This window comes from Aulonocara sp. 'chitande type north' Nkhata Bay, linkage group LG1, assembly GCF_057382095.1.
Source record: "Aulonocara sp. 'chitande type north' Nkhata Bay isolate Kocher_YH1m ecotype deep benthic linkage group LG1, A_spYH_male_GT1.1, whole genome shotgun sequence".
NCBI lineage: Eukaryota > Metazoa > Chordata > Actinopteri > Cichliformes > Cichlidae > Aulonocara > Aulonocara sp. 'chitande type north' Nkhata Bay.
The window spans coordinates 23,631,279-23,652,281 of NC_141344.1; the positions used below are offsets into that span (position 1 = coordinate 23,631,279).

At 39.7% G+C, this 21,003-nt stretch overlaps 1 protein-coding gene across 1 annotated transcript; it reads right to left on the reverse strand.

The window, feature by feature from the left end:
- Nucleotides 1-21: 21 nt before the first annotated feature.
- cdh15 (cadherin 15, type 1, M-cadherin (myotubule)) lies at nt 22-20,530 on the reverse strand. The gene is made up of 14 exons (XM_086289173.1): nt 20,331-20,530; nt 11,697-11,864; nt 10,336-10,491; nt 9,651-9,795; nt 9,247-9,428; nt 9,044-9,172; nt 8,751-8,933; nt 4,067-4,311; nt 3,830-3,966; nt 3,478-3,708; nt 3,140-3,379; nt 2,613-2,761; nt 2,270-2,464; nt 22-868 (listed from the first exon to the last, which is right to left on the reverse strand). The coding sequence occupies exons 1-14, from the start codon at nt 20,379-20,381 to the stop codon at nt 668-670; spliced, it is 2,412 nt and encodes an 803-aa protein (XP_086145299.1). The 5' UTR covers nt 20,382-20,530; the 3' UTR covers nt 22-667.
- Between the last annotated feature and the right edge of the window lie 473 nt (nt 20,531-21,003).

Here is a 21,003-nt window from a genome sequence, read left to right on the forward strand (position 1 = left end):
CACAGTAAAAAGGTTCTGGTTTATTCATTAGACACGGGTAGAATCGTGCATATATGCATATATGTAAAAAAAAATCTTCACTTCCAAAAAGAGTAATTACAGAATATTTTATGGTTCAGTATGTTTGTTGACATGGCTTCCAAAAAGATTAACAGATGCTGGAATGAAGGATCAGTCACCAAAAAAGGCAAATTTAATATGCAAGAAAATTAGTCTTATAAAATAATCATGTATACAAAAACAAGAACATATTTAAAATCTCAGGCTTGTATGAGTCATTACTGAGCCATCCAAGAATGAGAGCAAACAACGCCAGACATGAACGCACATTTTAACACATTTTTTGCCCTGTAGCATGCACACCTCGTTTCCTCGTGACTGATCCTTTCAACTCAAATTTCTCACTGTCTCACTTTCTTTTCCTGAGCTAACCACAAAACTTAGCAGTGAGCCCTTTTGTCAGTGTGTCCACTAAAACACGAGGCACATTAGATCTAAGGCCTGTGCTTTTACAGCATTCGTTTTACCTGGACACACTTTAAATCTTGCTCTGGACATTTCAAATGTGCCCAGAAAGAAAAAAACAAACAAACCTCCAAAGGCATGATCTGTGTCCTGAACTGCTTGTCAATCACACAGGCATCCTTTCTGTGGCATACTGTTCACCCTAACGCGGGTCATACATGTTGGCAAGTTTCTTAAAGCGTGGTCCCCAGTCATTAAGGTAGTCGTAATCCTGATCTCCATCAGAGCTACCCGAAGCAATAGAGCTGAGGCTTCCTGCAAGAGAGCCATCTCCTTCATAGTCATATATGAGGGCGGTGTCGTATGGAGGCACATTTGGATCATGGTCAGCAGCTTCCAGGCCCTGAGGAAAGAAAATGTTTCTTAGCTGATTAGGTTAAATAAAAAAAGGCTATGGGAATGCTGTTTAACCTGTAAATGGGAGATGTATATAGCTGGGCATCATCTGCATAGAAGTGCAGTGTTTTCTAATAATAGTGCCTAAACGTAAAATATAAATAGTATTGGTGCTATTACAGAACCCTGTGTGACAAAGACTTCCCCTTTACGTGCTCAAATTGGAATCTATTAGATGGATACAGCTCAAACCACTGCAGGACATTTCATTTAATACCAACAGTGTGTTCTAATCTCTGCTGTAAATGATCGTGTCAACAGTGTAAAATGATGCACTGAGGTCTAACGAAACAAGCACAGAAATGGGGCCAATGTCAGAGTCCATAAGATCATTTGTCACCTTCAGTAGTGATGCACTGTAAATCCTGGTTTAAACTCTTTAAATAAACCATTCCTCTGCAGATGATCATGTAGTCGTTTTACAACTACGCTTTCAAGAATGTTTGAAATAGCAGCATAGTTGGAGATTAGTTGGTTTATAATCAGCTACTATAGTTAGGCCAAGTAAAGGCTTTTTAAGTAGTGGTTTATTTACAGACACTTTAAAGCCTGCAGATTTCAATTCAGTTTTATGTATATAGCACCAATTGAGTACGACAGTTACCTCAAGACACTTTATATTGTTTGATAAAGACCCTACAATAATAGACAAAACCCCCAACAATCAGACGACCCCCTATAAGCAAGCCCTTGGCAATTAGTGACAAAAAAGTAAGACGTCCTAGCTAACCCTGTCAAACCTCTCGAATTTGTTGTTTTCTCTTTCAGATGAGCAGCAATATCCAGCGTCTGCATTGTGTTGGCACATGACAGTGAAGAAAACAATAAAGAAGGAAGCACTTAAAATTTCATTACAGCACTTTCAGACAGATATCTGCTGTACTGAAATTGTTTTTCCAGTGTAATCCATTAGTGTAAAATTAAATGTTATTAAGAAATGGTCAGACAATAAAGGGTTTTGGGGGAAAAGCATTAGCCTTAAGCAGAGATGAGAAGCAGGAACACTCTCAAAGAAAAAAACATAACTATAAAGTAGATAATAATCATCTACTTTAAACTTGAAACTTACTTTAAAACTCATGAAATTCACCCTTGAGTGTATGAGTCTTTCTGTGCTATGGGCATGCCTTTATGATTACACATGTAAACATAAGAAAACACAATCCAGATTTAGTTGTGCTGTGTTTGGTTGTCGTTTAGAATACCTGTTAGTAACTTCATTAGTAAGAGTTTTGAAATCTAATCATGCATGTTTTATTTTATGTAGATTTGGATTGAGTTTTTGCTTCAAGAGCAAGTTTTTCTTTTATTTATTGTGTTAAATAAATAAATGGTAGGAGCCTCTCACGTCATTAATGTAGTCCTCGATGTCAGTAGGATCTGCAGGAGGTCTCCGTGGGTAGGTGGGCGATGGAAGGTTATGTGGGGCGTCCTTTCTAAGGGGCTGCTTCCCTCGAGGAGGAATTCCAGACCCTGGGTAAAAGGACCCCGGGGTGGGGGGTGCATCATGGGGATTCCACAGCAGGTCAATATTAAAGGCGTTCTGCATTGTGAGAGAAAGAAGTCAGACACACTCAAACCATCAGTTACAATGAAATATTATTAACATTCATTACATTACAAAGAGTAAGACTGTCTTCTGTACACGTGCCACTGTTTACATGGTCTCCCAACCTGTGTTTTAGCCTTACCTCATCCTCCTCGCCTCCACCTTGCTCATCATAGTTGAAGACATTGTCACGTATGTCGTCTTCAGATTCCCCGATGAGCAGTCCTGTTCCTTTCTTGATGTGGTGGCGTCTTCCACAGGCGGTCACAGCAACAGCCAGGAGGAGAAGCACTGCAAAAATGAATGTATTAATGTTTATCTGATTATTCATTATCGGTGTTTTTTGTATCTACTTTTTTTCTTACATTTTGCTTCAAACATAAATGGTCAGTTAACTAATCTAATTATTGCAGCTTTATTTTGTTAATGCATGCTGGGATTTGGATACATGTTTTGCCTGTTATTCTCATGGCTGGATCATAAGTCTTTGCGATTATGTGTGCACTAAACTGCATGCAAAGCAAGTCACTTATTGCAGGTTTTAACCTATTGTGGCAAACTTTTTCACTAAAGCAGCAATATGGATATGGATTATTTTGCACGAATAACCCATCCATCTTGCTAAATCTTTTTGCTTTAAACATTAATTGAAAGGCTGAAATTACTTACACAGCAGGAGTGCAGTGCTCGCCGCAATGATAATGAGTGCGATGAAGTTGATTCCCACACTGGAGCCTAAGATTGCCCCTGCCTCAGACTTGCAGTCTCTGAAGGAGTCACAGAGACAAACAGTGACATTGACCTGAGCCTCAGCACTCAGAACTGGGCTGCCGGAGTCCGATACCTGCACCATGACAGCATAGTCTCTGAACTCCAGGTCTACAAGCGGCTGAAGCATGGCATGAGTATCTAAAAAAAAAAGAAAATTTAAAAAGAAAATGAGAGGAAATAATATTTGCAAGCTCCTAAGTGAACGACCATTAATTCTGCTTCTTGTTGCTCTTTACCATTTACTTGAGTGATGGTCCAGTTGGCTGACAGATCGTCAGGTATTTGAAAGAGGAAGGGTGCAGCTTGCGGAGGAAGGTCTTCATCTACAGCAGTCAGAAGCAAACCTTTACGTGACCTGCTGCCGCCTCTGCATACAAAGCCAGTCAGGGGGAAAACCTGAGGAGGGAAGTCGTTCGTCTCTTTGAGTGTAATCGCCACTGTAGCAGTGGCTGAAACACCACCAGCATCTATGCAAGAAAAGATAAATACACAATGTGTAAATCAATAGCAAAACAACAAAATGAATCAGCTTTGAATGTACATTGATTTTTTTTATGTTAAAAGTCTAGAATGAGTAGACGTGCTGACCTATAACCTTCACAGCAGCAGTGTAGATACTGTTTTTCACATGTGGAGATCTCATGTTAAACTTCCTCTTTGCTGTAATGTCTCCTGTATCTCTGTTGATGTCCAGCCAACTCTCAGGATCTCTGCTAATCTCATACCTATCATACAGACAGCAGAGGAAATTACCCCGTGGTCGCATATTTATTTATTTATTTTAGGAAATAGGAAAACATCTCTTGTTTCACTGCCATATCATACCTCAGATCAGAATTATCAGGGTCAAAGGCAATATTGTTTTTCAGTAATGTGCCAGGTTTCACAGACTCGAGGACCTCAATCTGTATGGGCTCCTCTCTGAAACGTGGGGCTTCATTCTCATTCACAACGATGACCGTAACTGTGGCAGAGCTCAAAGTCAGCCTGGAAGCCTTGCTGCTCGGAGGATTAAGATTTTCCACGCTCAAAAGAAGGCGGTATTCGCTCTGCGCTTCATAATCCAGGGGCTGCAATACAGAACAGGAGAGACTTAAAGTATAAATGAACTAAAACAACAAATTCAGTCATCTCATGTAATCTGAAACAGGATTTAACATCTGATTGGAAACACAGGCCTATATTTACAAAGTATGTTTTTTAAGAAAAATGAAAAACACACACAAATGTACGTGAATGTAGCAAATTCAAATTAAAACTCATATGTGGAAAATTAATATGAATTTTTCCTTTAATTTGTCAGAAGGTTCAGCAAATATATTAAATTTTCTGGAAATTATTTCATGATTCAGGCTTTAAAGCAGGGGTGTCAACATAAGGCCCGGGGGCCAGAATCAGTCTGGCAACACTCCAGTCTGACCCACTGAAAGGCTTCAGAAAATGTGGAGGAATGCATAGATTTTCAATTTTTTCCCCTGTAGACCTCTCCATCACCATTCACAGCATAGGAAAGTAAACTAAAAGATAAACAATTAAATGACGGAAAAGTTCCTGTTTTAAACCATCAACTGGAACATTTGTCTGGGCAATGAACTATCAGAATTTTTAGCATAATTTCCCACATTTATCATGTAGAAAAACAGAGGCTTATTGATAAAACTGTTCTTCTTTTCTTCATGTTAAGACTTCTCAGGGACTAAATGTGTACCTAAATGTCTTTACACTTATACAGAGTAGAGTTTGACTTCTCTGGCCCACTTCAGATCGAGTCTAAATGTAAAATTACATCTCTGCTTTAAAGTGGATCTGAGCACAATGTAGTTTGAATACAATCCACTAGATGGTGGTGTTTGATAGAGTATGACGGTCTCAATGGCCATGTAGATTTAAAGGGTGATGTCAGTTGTTTATGTCAGTATTTTTGAGCATGCGATTTACATTACCTGGAGCAATGCAAATAGATCTCTACAATCCAGAATTGATTTATGGTTAATATCTTCTCCATGTTTACATTTTGTTTCAGAATCTTCTCATGATTTTGCTCCATTAACTGATCACAAATTGATCACAATTCACTTAGTTGGCAATAAACAAAGTCAAAGTAAACGACGTGGTTTTTGGAAGCTAAATAATAATTTATTGAATGATGATACATTTTGTAGTATAGTGGAAAAAACGGCAGATCAGATATTCGGGGATACCAATATGAATCACACACTAAAATGGGAATTTTTCAAATTCAAGGTAACGGAAGCGGCAATAAGGCGAAGCAAAGAAATTAAAAAAAGACATGACACTAAAGAAATCAGTATTATGAATGAATTAAACATATTAATGAAGAAAGATGCTCTATCAGATGATGAAGAAATTAAATTGAAAAGACTAAAGGAATAAATAGATAATGCATATATTAACATGGCTAAAGGGGCTTTTATAAGGTCCAAAGCAAAATGGCTAGAACTAGGTGAAAGAAATTCTAGTTACTTTTTTGCTCTTGAGAAACGAAACCAAAGAAGAAACAATATATCTGCTCTTAAGATTGATAATAACATAACCACTAATTATTTAGATATCTCAAAACATGTTGGTTCATTCTACAAATATATATACAAATCAAATTGTAATATCAATGATTGTGATAGATTTATCGAGTCAGTTAAAAATTTTGCACCAACTATCTCAGAAATAAAATCAGAAATTTCAGAGGCAATTCAATCAATGAAAAAGGGCAAATTTCCAGGTAATGATGGTTTGTCAGTGGAATTTTATTTACAGTTCTGGGATATCATTGTTGATCCTTTATTAGAATTATTTAAGGAATGCCTTGATGGAAAAGAAATGTCCACAAGCATGAAACAGGGTATTATAACTTTAATTCCTAAACCTGATAAAGATCTTCTTGTTATAGAAAATTGGAGACCTATCACTCTTTTGAACATAGATTATAAGATTATCTCATTGGTCTATGCCAAAAAATTAAAGAAAAATCTTGATGAGATCATAGCTGAAACGCAAACCGGATTTATGACCAACCGCCATATCAGTTCAAACATAAGGCTTATTTTTGACCTATTAGACTACTCTGACAATATAGATGATGATTCCCTTATTGTGTTTCTTGATTTTTATAAAGCTTTCGATATGGTAGAGCATTATTTCTTATTTAAAGCACTCAAAACCTTTGGTTTTGGTCCAAACTTTGTGTCAACTATCGAAATGTTTTATAAAAATATTGACAGTTGTGTTATACTATATCCAAATACTACTAAAAGATTTCCAGTCATGAGATCTGTTCGCCAGGGTTGCCCAATTTCACTCTTTTTATTTTTGATTGCGGCTGAACCACTTTCATTACACATTTTAAATATCCCAGTCATTAAAGGTTTATCTATTTTTGGTAAAGAAATCAGAGTGACCCAACTAGCAGACGACACCGTTTTATTCTTAAAAAACAAAGATCAGATTGAAAATGCTATTTAATTAATAAATGATTTCTCAATTGCCTCTGGTTTAAAACTAAATAAATCTAAATGTGAAATTTTAAGTTTGTACCAATCAAATGTCAAATCCTTATACAATATTCCTGTCAAAAACTGTGTTAGATACCTTGGTATTCATGTCTGTAAGAATGACACAGAGCGTCAACAACTCAACTTTTCTCCCAGGATGGAAAAACTAAAACTATACTGAACTTATGGCTCCAAAGACACCTATCAATTTTTGGTAGAATCCTTTTGACTTAAGCTGAAGGTGTTTCCAGATTTGTGTATCCAGCCCTTTCCCTTAATGTGTATGATTCCACATGTAAAAATGTTAATAACTTATTTGTTAACTTTGTATGGAAGAATAAGCACCATCATCTAAAACAATCGTTGCTTTGTGGACCTAAAGATAAAGGTGGTTTTGACCTTCTGGACTTCATGGATCTGAACTATACATTTAAGGTGAAATGGGTAAAAGAATGCTTAAAATCTCCTGGATCATTATGGCATTTCATTCCACATAACATTTTTAGAAATGTTGGAGGTTTACACTTCCTATTGTCTTGTAATTACAGTATATCAAAGTTACCAGTTAAAATGTCTGCATTTTATCAACAGGCATTGTTGGCTTGGAAATTATGTTATTCACATAACTTTTCTCCACATAGATCTATTATCTGGAATAATGAATGTATTACTAAGAGGAACAAATCACTATATTTGCAGAATTGGATTGATAAAAATATAATATATTTAAAAGACTTATTTGACTCTGAAGGCCAGCTACTTAGTTACAATGACTTTATTACAGAAAAAACATTCCCTATCAAATTTAAAGATTTTAGCTCTGTAATAAAGTCCGTTCCCAGCGGACTGACTGAGTTGATGAAAAGCTACAAAAAACAGAACACACCACATGCATCCGTTAACAGTCTTTATATAAATGGTATTGATTTCTTAAGCAAGAAATGCACCAATAAACATATTAGAGAATGTTTGTATAATGCGAAGAAAATAACTCCAAGAGGGAAGTTTTTTTGGAATGCTAGTTTTGATAATATCAACTGGGATAAAGCGTGGCTTGTTCCTTTTAGATTTTGTATTACAAACAAAGTTAGAGAATTACATTTGAAAATATTACATAACATATATTCATCCAACACGTATGTTTCAAGATTCTGTGACATTGATAGAAAATGTACCTTTTGTAAAACTGAACTTGAAAGTGTTACTCATTTGTTTTATGGCTGTTCATATAGTGCTACATTTTGGAGAGAGCTTGAAAATTATATACTGTGCAAGACAACATACGAAATCAAAATTGAAGGGAAGAACATTATCACTTATTTTGAAACTAAAGGGAAAAAAAATGTGCCATTGTCAATCTTAATATCTTATTAGGGAAATTCCATATACATAAATGTCAATTTCAAGACTCAACCCCATCATTTAATTTGTTTTTGATTGAAATTGAATATTACTTAAACTCTCTTAAATTAACTTCCAATAAAAAAGGTTTATCATTGATTGAAATTCATTCAGAAATGTTTAACGAATGAGCTGTCACAACTTTCAAGTACAAAGTTGTTATGAAGTCTGTCACATCCCCCCCCCTTTTTTTTTCTTTTCTTTTTTTCTCCTTTACTTATTTATCCTTCTTATTTCATTGTACTGTATATTGTTACTCTTATTTGCCTTGTATGTCTACTGTACAAACTGAACTGGAATGACTGACTGTTCGCTTTATAATTTCAATAAAGTTTGAAAAAAAAAAGCATGCGATTTACAACAATCCTGGACACCAGAAAGATCTTCTTGTCTTGTCATGTCATTTTTTTCTATTATTGCTATTTTTCTATTCTATTACAGCTATTGCTGTATAAATTATTAATGATTAAATTATCAAATTTATGTAAGTCCCCAACTTTTACCTGTTTAATAATGTTCAATATTTAATAAAGAACCACATTGTTGTCCCTGTTTCTGTGAATGCTTTGGAAACATTCCCTCCCCCTCCCCGGCTTTACCTTCACCACTGTGAGGACCCCCTGGTTGGTGATGGGATCAGTATGGACAGCAAAGTTTCCTCTGTAGTCATTTGAAATGAAGTATCTGGCCTTCCAGTTTTTCGTTCCAGTATCGTCTCTGTCTGTCACATTCACTCGTCCGAGCTCGTAGTCGTTCCTGTTCTCCACCGCTGTCATGTTGTACTACACGCGCCACAAACAGAAAAGAAATCACCGATCGTGATAACAAATTGAAGTGACAGGTTAGATCCTAAAATTACGGAAAGTATTTTCCTGAGACTTCTGAGACTTACTGAGTCAGGGCTGAACTGCGGTGCGTGGTTGTTGATGTCAGAAACATGTATGATTGCCACACCTTCACTTGTTAGTCCCATGCCCCCCATATCAGCCACCTGTAGTTTTAACCTGAATTCTTTCACCACCTACGGGACGCAATACAGCACGTTAGTGAAATAAAAGCATTATGATGCTCTGCAAAAGCCCTCCTCCTGTTTACCTCTCTGTCCAGGCCTACATCTCTTGTGTAGATGGCACCTGTCTTGTTGTTGATGCCAAACATGATCTTGGTAATGGCGTTGGGAGGAATGCTCTCCTGGTCAATGATGGAGTAGCTCAGAACAGCGTTTTCTGTCATTGGGTCGTCTACATCTGTGGCTGTCACTGTCATTACCGATGTGCCTGTCGTGAATGATTGAGAGCTCAGGTCAGCGGGACAGATCTCATAAAGTCCCTCAAAAGATCCATCAGAGTGGATCACGGATGTGTGGCGTTGGTGCTGAGACTGCAGGACTTCATTGAGAAAATGTCCAACGTTACAAAACGCCGTGCCTTTAAAATGGACTATTAGGTGAAAAAAATAGTTTGCTTGTTATTATCTAAATGGGTCATATATGTGTGTACCTGGGACTGAGAACTCAGAGACAGTGCCCACAAACGGGCTGTGAGGGAAGACAGGTCTATTGTCATTCTGATCCAGCACTAATATCTCTATGGTGGTCGGATTCTCCAGTCGCTCTCCACTGGGGGACAACGCGAAGGCTTTAAGCTACACACACACACACACACAATACAAATACAACAGAAAATGTGTTAGAATCAAATATCACTGTGCTTGCCACAAACATCCAACTATGGAAGCATGATCGGCAGAGCTAAGTTGAAAATTGAACTTGAATTGAACTTATTTTCTCAGAAGTTTTAAATTTTGACTTATACATGGTTGGTTTTTTTTCCAGTGGCAGAAACAATCTTCCATATCCAGCAATCCCCTCAAGGTGTCTTTAGACTTTTACATTATCTGAACACAACATGTGTTGGCAGAAAGAAAAGAGCAGGATGTTTGGGTCAGGGTTACATCACAAGTCATATGATCTCAAACATTCAGAAGTCCTTCCCGAGATGCTCATAAAGATCCCTGGAAAGCTGACCTCTGGCTTTGCTTTGTTTTGCTTTTTCCTGTCTGCTTTAAGGCAGAAACATGCTCTGGAACACACGGGAGCTCTTAAACAGCACGTTGTAGCTTGTGTAAGTTAGCACTTCTGGCGACCTGTGCTTTAAAACTTAACTCCCATAAACGCAGTCTTACCGTGAAGTTGCTGTACTTCTCTCTGTCCAGTGGCTGCTTGCTCCTGATCACCCCTGTCTTGTCATCAATCTCAAACAGGTTCTTGGGCTCCTGGTCAACCCCCTGTCCCTCTAACTTGTAGATTACCTCACCGGTGAAGATTTTGTCAGATTTGATCTGGACAGAAAGATTAGAGAAAGCTGATGATCATCAAAAACTTCAAATGAGTCACTTTGTGGACAATTAGGGCTGTGAGACTAATCAATACAACAAGTTTGTATTTTTTTTATGTAATAATTTTTCTATAAAATGGCTATTTCTCAGTGTAAGGTATGATTTGTACATTTAGGTCATGGGAAGTCTGCAACAACGGCTCTATGTTGTGTGTAATATGTTTGAATGAAATTTACAGTCAGTGTTGTTCAATATTAAAGAAATCAACTTAATAGGATTCAGTCCTCACTAATTAACACAATTAGCGTGGACTTAGTCTTTAGAAGGAAGTCACCAAACTCTTTATTTACTGCACCTGCAAAAGTTAGCACCTTGTTGGGAAATCTGTACAAAGCCTATGAGTGTGCAGTGCCCCTCAGTTTCTCAGATGTCATTATGCCTGGTTTCAAAACAATAAGCAAATGTCTTCATGAATGAAGCTTATATATAAATTCAGTCAAGAAGCTCTGTATTCCCTCATCTGCATTGCATTGCTGGATGTGGTGGGGGCTCCTAGTCTCTTTTTTACTCCCCCCCTGCTTTTCCCACGGTGTCGTCATCACCCTGGCCCAATCATTTTCTTGTCTGCCTTTTGCAAGCCAGTCAGCCTCAGTCCCATGTGCTTTAAACCTCACTCTCATCCGTGCAACCCCCATCCTCCCCCAATCCACCGCTTCCGTGCCAGATAGAGATTCTCGTTCAAATCTCCACCTGCTTCGCCTCTGCTAACACCAGTGTCTGGACTCTGGAGGGTTCTGGTCTACTTCCTAACACGGCACTGCTTTGCTATGTTCACTTCTGATCATCAAAAAGTTTATTACTCAGACTTTATATTTCAATAAATCACAAATCATGTTCAGTTCTTCAAATGCTCTCTCCTTATTGAACTGGACTTTACCACCCAATGCGTGATGCCACCATGGTTACTACCTGGATGTTTTATATTCAGTGTATAATTAGTAAAAATAGATTTTTTTATATGGAATATGGATTTATATTTATTAATGACCATGCCAAATAGGCCTGTAACAAAAACCTGAAAAGCGGTCCGGTGCTTGATTTTGCATGAAAACCACAGACCTGGCGACCCATGAGAGAAGATGAAGAAGAAAAAGAAGAAGACGAATGCAGTGATGAATCGATGTGAAAAGTTTTAATTTGGCATTTACCTGGACAAGGTCTTCAGGAATCTGCTTGCTATTCTCTGACACTCTGATTGGAGGAATGATCCAGTCCCTCTTTACTCTGATCAGCCCTTTGCCTCTACTTCTCCATGGGTGAAGGACCTGAGGATGCAACTCTTTCTCACTATGGTGAGGTTCTGCAGAGCTCCACACCTGGAGGAGGGAAAAAAAATTACAGCATGAAACTCACTGGAAAATGAAGTTAGACATTAACCACACACACACACACACACACACACACACACACACACACACACACACACACACACACACACACAGCTTCCTACTACTGAGCTGTAATGGAGTTATAATGTGCAGCAGTCAGATCACATGTAAGTCACCTTCATGGAATACACACATTATATCATTACATTTGCAGCTGTTTAAATCAATGTTGAGAGTCTTCCTCAGAGCTCTAACGCTCCCTGTGGCCTGATGGAATGGCAGCGTAGAGCCGAGGCCATCTGTGATGTGGAGTTTGTGGGATTGTCTGGGGGCTGAAGGGGAGCAGGGCCGCAGATTCAGGTTACACCCACTAACATGTCATCATCCTTTGATCTGGGTGCAAATTCATCTCAGGACGAGGAAACAAAAACAGTCCTGCTCATTTCACAGGCTCTCCTTCAGCACATTGCTCGTCCTGATTGTGTACGCCCCAAAACACCCACACACACATTACATGCGAGCAGCCCACTCACACAACAGCTGTCGACTATGGATTTAGATCCTGTGCTTTCCCACCCGCATTCCTGCTCACACTCACAAATTCCCCTTTATGCTCAGCTCTGCACCTGACTGGGAGTTTGGGGTCACCTTACGGATCTGTTCGGCTGTAGGAATTCCACAGACACGCTCATATACATGATTTCCCCCCCACTCATATATGCACACACATAGAGACTGACATACATGCATGTGCAGAGACCAAACACCCACCCCCGCATAAGCTTATTTACACATTTCTGTAAGTTGCTTCCTGCTTCTCTTTGGGATTTGACTGTTCTCAGGATTACTCCTCATATGTTTAAGAGCTCAGAGGCTCGACCCACAAGACCAGAAATAAAGGCAGATCTATCAGCTATGCAAAAGGCTTTCTCATATATCTCTCTTTGCATTTACACACATGCAGTACATGTCTAACTATTAATTGTTAACCTATTTCATGAAAGTTTTATAGGGTGCGTAAATATGCTGAGTAATGGATAAAGAAAATTGTGAATATTTTTTAAACGGGCTGTGAGCCCATCCTGTCTCTAGGGTGAGTGATCTGCTATACTGATCCTCTGGTATGCTGCTGGGACAGTGAATGGAGGAATGGCAGCCACTGCTGGCATCTGCAGGTCGAGTCAGAGGGCAGGCTAATCTTAGACCGTTCTATATTCCCAACGCCTGGATACCTATTTAACTTTTTGTAGCCATCAACATCTACACACTGGCAAAGATGTTTACATTCAGATTCCAGCAGTGCGTGTCACCCACACCAAATCGCTTTGATAGTTATCTCCTTTCATACTAAAGACTTCCGATATATGAACTCACAAACTTCTACAGGCATAGCACACATACTGCATTGTTGGTTAATCTTAAAATCAACAACAGCTGCATCACAGTTGCTCCCCTCCTCTCCAAATACAGAACTTTCTAATTTTGTCTGAATTGGTCACATTTAAGAATGCACACACGGCCAGCTGCAGTGAAGTCAGTAACAATGCAAGTTCATGCAACTGAAAAACTTTGCAGAGCTCATCTCGTCTGCTTTATTTAAAAGACTGAAAACAGGTTTGTTGGACAAAGAAACGATTTTTGTAGCTTTTCCTCTGTCAGGAACCTGCTTACTTTTCTCTAACACTCCACTATGGTGGTGGTCTGCGTGCAAACGCAGTATATTTTAAATAAAGCAAGAAATATGTGATTGAAGTGGAGACTTCCAGCTTTGATTCAAGGGGTTTAAATTTATTCATCAACCATCCACTTTCTTCCGCTTAAATGCAAAAACTGAAGAGAATGCACTCTCAGGAAGAGCATGCAAACGGCACAAAGAAAAGCCTTGACCAGATGAATGAACTTAGTAACTGTGTAGGAGAGGGTTATCAAAGATAAGGCCTAAGGGCCAAAATTGTCCTGCCAAAGACTCCAATCTGGCCTGCTGGATAGTAGTGGAAAATGTGAAGGAGGACTTTTAACTGTACTTTTAACAAGTTTTACAACTTTTCCAGCTGATAAAAATCTTCTCCATGGCCTTTTACACTAAACCAAAGTAATTAAGGTAAACTTTTTAGTTACTTAAATACCTATAGTATTAGAAGTACAGTTAGTATGTTAGTTAAGCTTCTTGACTGACAGAAAGGGGCGTGTCAGTGGGCCGACCCACTGAAGATCTAAGTTGGCTGTAGGTGGCCCATGATGTAAATGAGTAGGACTTACAGCCATTTTAATACCGTATCTTCCATTTCTCTATCAGAGGCTTGAAATTTTTAAATATGAGGCCCATAGATGAGATGTGTAAGTAACGCATGTCATAGGCTAAAAAAAAAAACCCCAACAACAACAAAAAAACCCCAAAAACAAATCTATAGAAAAAGCGACTGATTCATTCTTTTAAAAAAATGAATGCACTCAGAAGCTCAGCAACACAAAAACGCCGGACAAATCAGAGAAGACAGTTAAAGTGGATGATGATGGGGTTATTTCCATGGTGAAGAAAACACCATCACAACATCAGCAACAAGAGGTTTTCAAACATGAACCCCTGATAACAAATCGACATTTAACTTTTTCTTTCTTTGTTTCTCTTTTTAAACACTCTGAATCACTGACTTGTCCCATTGCTTCAACTTAAGATGAGGCTGTGTTTTGGAAGACAGTGTCTCCATCAGCACTGTTAAAATGCTTTTACCAGACCGAAATGCGGCAGCACCAAAGTGTCGTGTTACCAATTAGACCGGCGAGTGCCTCTCCTGACAGGCTGAGCGACGACACCACACACAGATTAACTGTTTTTAGAGGCTTTTCCCAGATACTTTTACAGTTTGGCCTTTCACCTCGGACCCTCACAGGACCACGGACGCCTCGTTTGGGGACGACGTGCCTTCACAGCAAGAACCATTAAGCACTCTAAGGAGTCTTTAACAGGTTCGAGAAAGTTTGACTCTAACTCACTGATGCCGGCTTCGGAGAAAAAAGCATACCATCACACTGTGAAGAGTACTGAAATACTGTGAAGCAAGAGATGGATATGTGTTATGTTGCATGTGGTAAGTTCCACTGGGGGAAAATCTATTAGGTTTTCTGTTGCACATAATGTTTTCTAAGTGATGTAATTTGCAGTAAAAACGAACTTTCTTAAATTACTTTAATACTTACTTAGTATTAAAAGAAAAGATACGCAGACACATATCTGTTCCATCCAAACACAATGTCAGGCATGCATACCAGCAATTCATCATGAGGCGATTACTGTAAAACTACTGCCACTATTGTCAACCCTGCAAATGCACTCAATCTGAGACATTCCGTCACAGAGCCCTCTGAGCTGTCCACCTTCCAAGTACTGTTACTGTTACAAATGCATTATTTGTTGGACATGAACCACTGTTACAAAAAAGGCAATGGAAATGTATGCCACAGGTTGCAAAACAATGTTTTTTCACACAATATGGGAGTCATCTGAAATATTCTGTAAAGTAGAGACACAAGTTACAAGGTGTAAAATAGTGAAGGATAACAGGGAGAGATTAAAAGCAAAAGTAAGGCTTTGTAGTATTTAAAATGACATTATATTGATGAAGTCTTGTCCCTGACAATTCACCATGTCTGTAGTGAAGTCAGCACCTCTGTTTATCCTTGCACCAAATCTCTATCAGCCTGAGTATCTTCTTTCTGCATGCATTTGTGTAACAGTCGCACAAATAGCTCAAGAAAACACTGAGTGTTTGAGAAGCCATGCCTGCAGCATACCAGGGAGTCCCCCCGGCTGCAGGCTAGAGGTCACACAGGTGTCCCTCAGGTCACTTCTGTTACCGGACCTCAAGCACAGACTCTCGACCGCTCAGCCACCAGCAGTACTGATCCCACAGCTCCACTCTTTGCTAAGTCATGATTGCCTGACATGGGCATATATACCCTATTTATGGTGGCACAACAAGTGTGCCTCCCCCTTAGAACAGATGTCTGAGCTTTAGGAATGCAATGCAAGGCTGTAAAATTCAGCTAAAAGTAGATTTGTTAGGGGCAAAAATAAGCATGGAGTTACTAAATAATAAAATTAAACAACGTGATCTGTGAAGTGTTGGGTTATATTAAAGTGGCCAGTACAATTATTGTACTGGCCACTTTACAATCATCCACACAGAACTTCACACTCAGACTGCAGGCTTACTTGTGGTTCCTAAGATAAAAGTAGAATAGGAGGCAGCGCTTTCAGCCGTGGACCCAGCTCCCAGGTTGGATTCAGGAGATTCAGGAAACAGACACCCTCTCTACTTTTAAGATTAGACTTAAAACTTTCCACTCTGATAAAGCTTATAGTTAAGGCTCGATCAGATGACCAAGAATCCTCCCTGAGTTATGCTGCATCAGGTCCAGGCTGCTAGGAACCACTCTGCATTTAATCATTAGTTATTAATAATCTCAGGCTCGACCACAGCATGTCTTTGTCCCGTGATCCTCCTCTCATCCCCAAAAAATCATGGCAGATGGCTGCCCCTCCCTGAGCCTGGTTCTGCAGGAGGTTATTCCTGTTAAAAGGGAGTTTTTCCTTCCCACTGTTGCCAATCCTTGCTCATAGGGGGTTGCGTGATCACAGTCTTTACCTTTAATATAAAGCACCTTGAGGCCTTTAGTAAAGAAAATGCATTGTACAAATCCTATTAACTGGAATATATAAAACAACAAAAACAGTCTATTCATCCTCAAGACCTCTTAGACTCATTGGAGGTGGAAGCATCACTGTAAGCTTATACTGTTGGGAAATATGTGATTAAAACCTACTTAGTGGAAATTTAAAGTTTCCAGGAATAAAAAAACATTATGCAAGATAAAAGTCTTGGGCTTGAATTATTCACAATATAACAGCCACTAAATTCAGGAACATCAAAACAAGGAAACTCAAAGTAATAATTCTCATGAAAAAGAAGTTATGACAGTATTTAACAAACTACTCAGCAGTTTTCAAGAAATGCTGCATGCGTCCAAGTCATTTGGATGTCCTTTTAACATCTCTGTATGTGTTAATTTACGATTTCACCAGGGATACAAATGGTCCATGGTAGAAACCCATCATAGCACTGCTGCTGAGTTATTCTTGAGGGTGCGTGAGTATATGTATGACCTCTAAATTACCAACTGTCACCACACGGCTTTCCACGTCTCAGTCTGTAAGAAAGAGGCAACACAAAGAAAAGGAAATTGACTTTACTGCTTAGCTGAATCTTTTTTTTATGAAATTGAAGTTGTATTTTGTACCCTTTGCTCTTTCTGAAACTCTAGCTAGCGCAAACAGCCTGCAGGTATCCACACCCAGCAGGACCTGTGATTCAGACCCTCTGACTGATTGTTTCCGATGAGTGAGACCTCAGCGCCAGCTGGCCAGCCGCTCCACACTCTTGATTTGTACCCGATTTCATGGTCCAGATGCGACGCACTCCTCTTTCCGCAAGGGGGGATTACAGAGCGGGACAAATGGCATCACATATGCATCTGGGAACAGCTGTGGCTGTTGCCCTCTCTTCGCCACAGCGTACCCAAAGCAGGCACCAACACTCGAGTTCAAACAGCTTACTGAAAAATTAAAACACAACTGAAAGCTATCAGGTGACACTAGTGAAAGCCTTTGGAGTGGCCTGACAACCGCTGATGGTTCAATTAATTTTACTCTGATTATTTATGTAGCAGAGACCTTGACAAATTTCTTTCACTTGTGAAGTGTACACAGAAGAGAAACAATGCCCAAAATGTTTGTGCATTTGCCCAGCGTGTCCATCTGTAACGTCTTAGGACCGCTGGCTGGGATTACTTTGAACACATTTCTTTTTCATTCAGATTGAAGATTTGGGGTAAGTTGTTTATATGCTATGTGTGTTAATTCGGTCTGTTGTGTACACGTGGTGACTTGCTAAAATAGAACCGTTTGGCATGAGCAAAAATAATGAATACAAGATGCATTTGTCCTCCTTCCTTCCTTTTATTTTACACCTTTGACTCATTCATCCTAGAAGATGGATGTCTGTTCAGCTCAATCGCTGCTGTAAGATTTGTATTAAAAGATTTTGTATTAAAAACAAGCTGTCTCCGGAAAACTGCCTAAACTTTGAAGCAGGTATTTGTGGAAAGGGCAGAAGTGTGTGTCCAATTACACATTTGCATTTTTACAGCCCTTTTTATAGGTTTTATGCACAGACAGGCAGACATACTCAGGGAGAACGCAGCTAAAGAGTAATCAGTTTGATTTGTTTACGTACTTCTCTTCTGATTGGTTTATGGAACGGTTTACTCCACACATGGGCTTTGCATCAGTTTCATCTTGTTTGCTTTGGTTGAAGGGTTCATGCGGTACATTTCTATTGTGTTTGGGCATTTAAACCAATCTCAATCAAAAATCAGTCATTACAGCAGTGCAGAAGAATAATATACTTAGAGTTTCTAGACTCCAAGCTCATCGCTCCCCAAAAGTATGATACAAATACAAATTAGGGATTGATGAGGAAACAACTCCCTAGAGTTTTGAAGTGGATGCTGGGCTGGTGTAGAGGTCTACACAGGAAGCGGCAGCCAGAACAGAAATCTGTATCTGCAATCTTCTTAAACGTTTTACTGAACTGGATTGGTGACATGAGGAGATTGTGACACGTATGAAGGCTTTGGTCCAGCGTTGGAAGCTGCATGGCAAACCACAACATATATCAAATCCGAAATAAGGCAACAGGTATTTGGGAAGTTCTCATATGTGAACAACAATTGCTTACGTTGTAATTGGACCAATACTTATATAGCACCTTTCTACTTAACTCAAAGGAAATTCTACCAAAAGTCGAATTCACTCACTCACACAGTACAGTCCAAAGTCATGAGGTTAGGGCTACTGGTCATTCTAAATTGGCCATTGGTGCGAATGTGTCTCTGTGTTAGCCCTGCGTCATACTGGCAACCAGTCCAGGGTGTACCCTGCCTCTGGGCTATGGTAGATAGGACAGGCTCCAGCCCCCCCGTGACCATGGTAAGGATAAGCTGAAGACCATGAAAGAATGATTTTAGCATTGGACACCGACCACTGTACCTACCATAAATCTGCTGCTCCATGTGTGCTAATAGACAGTTTTCAGAAGAGCCATAAATGATTGCTTTTTTTTTAGGTTATATTGTATTATATGGATGTTTTACTCTCACTCTGGGACTTGTAACACCTCCAGCGTTTGAAGGAGCAATGTGATCCCCTATCACCCTCTACACTCAGAGCCTAAGCAGCTGTCTGATATCAGACCTGAGGACTGGGATCCTGAACTGTAAAGGTCACTTCAGTGTTTACTGAGCTTTCAAATCATTTACAGGATTATTTATGTGCATATGTGAAGAGTTATAAATAAAATGGTTACTGATGTCCTGTGACAAAATAGCTTCCTCTGTAGCCGGTGTCAGTGATTTATCACACGCGTGACCAAAAGAGACAATGTATATTATCTCATTATTATTAGTTACCGAATACCCAAATGATCCGAGCAGCAGATCAGAGAAACCGACGGAAAACATGCGAACCGTTCATTTTGATAGCTTTATAGGATCAGCCACATTTATAGTGAATTATAAAACATCATGGCAAGACTTCCCTCACGAAACCTGGGCTGCATTACTACTCCAAACAGAGAAGAGGACTGATGGTGGTTGGAAGGCAATAAGTCAGTTTACATTGTCCTCCATTATAGATTTCATAATGGTGTCTGCTGACAGGGGCTACTAATGATGCCATGAGCCCTCTGTACACATCTGGAGTCTCCTGTTCCTCAAAACACTCCATCATCCTCCTCAGACTTGGATGTAATGTTTATATCAGGCCCAATCTCTGATTGCAGAGCCGGTGAATGGTGCGTCTATTGATGAAAATGAGTTACTGCTTGGCCAAGGACACGTTTCAGGTAAAAACATAAACTGTATATTTAAAGAGCAGAGCAGCTAAAGGTCGTCCTCTAAACAAGAGCACGAGCAGGAAGCAGAGAGGTTCTTGGAAGCTGGCCCAGTGTAGATCCGTACAGATTCACATGGTCACAGCCAGTCTGATACATGCGTTCAGTTACTTCTCGCTGATATTTTTATAGCATGCAGAAAGTGGAGCACATGTACTCCCTCCAATAGCTCAGGCACCTGTGCACTGAGTTTAATATTCACCTCTCAGCATCTGCTACAAAACTGCTATAAGTCAGTGCGACCAGTTTGGATGTTTTAAAAACTGGCTGCCTTTTTAATCAACTACACACACACACACACACACACGCACGCACGCACGCACGCACGCACGCACGCACGCACGCACGCACACACACACACACGTAGCCTAAAGCTCCAATAAATCATGAAAGTTTGTTCATCTCAGTCAACAGGTGGTATGAGGAGACAAAGATTTTTTCTTACCCGACAAACCAACGTAGCGAGCGCGCACACCATCAACATCCGGACCGCCATCCTCAATTCCTACACTCAGAAACTCAGCACAGACAGATCTCTGATGACTGAAAAATCTGAGGGTCCACACAAAGAACCGGGCTGCTGAGCGGCTCCCCTGAACAAAACAGGCCTGACTCTCCAACCCTGAAACCCGTCCCTCTCTTCCCTTCTCTCCAACCGCTCTCAGACTGTCTCTCTCTCCCCCTTTTCCTCTCACAGCATCTGTCTCTCACAGCTCCACCCTGTCCATAGCTGGGGTATGTCTCACAGTCATGGAGTTAGAATTTCAGAAGCAGGCCTCCCATGTATCCCAGCACATGTGCTGTCACTCACAAGTCCAGTGAGAGAGAGAGGGGGAGAGGGAGAGAGAGCCAGGGCAGCTGTTAGCGGTGCAGACAGACACTGTGTCTTCACCAGTGAATGAGTTTTAAACACTTCAGAGACACAAAGCAAAAGAAGTGAATGAAAGAAAGACCAGACGGGATGTAAAACAATTAAAAATGCATTATTAGTTCTGTTGCATTAAACTGCAGAACTAATCGCTATGTTGATTCTTTTTAAGCTGATTTCTCCTCTAAAAGTCTTTTTAGTGATTACAGCTTGGAAAAGAGTGAGTCTATAGGAGAGAGAAAGTTGAACC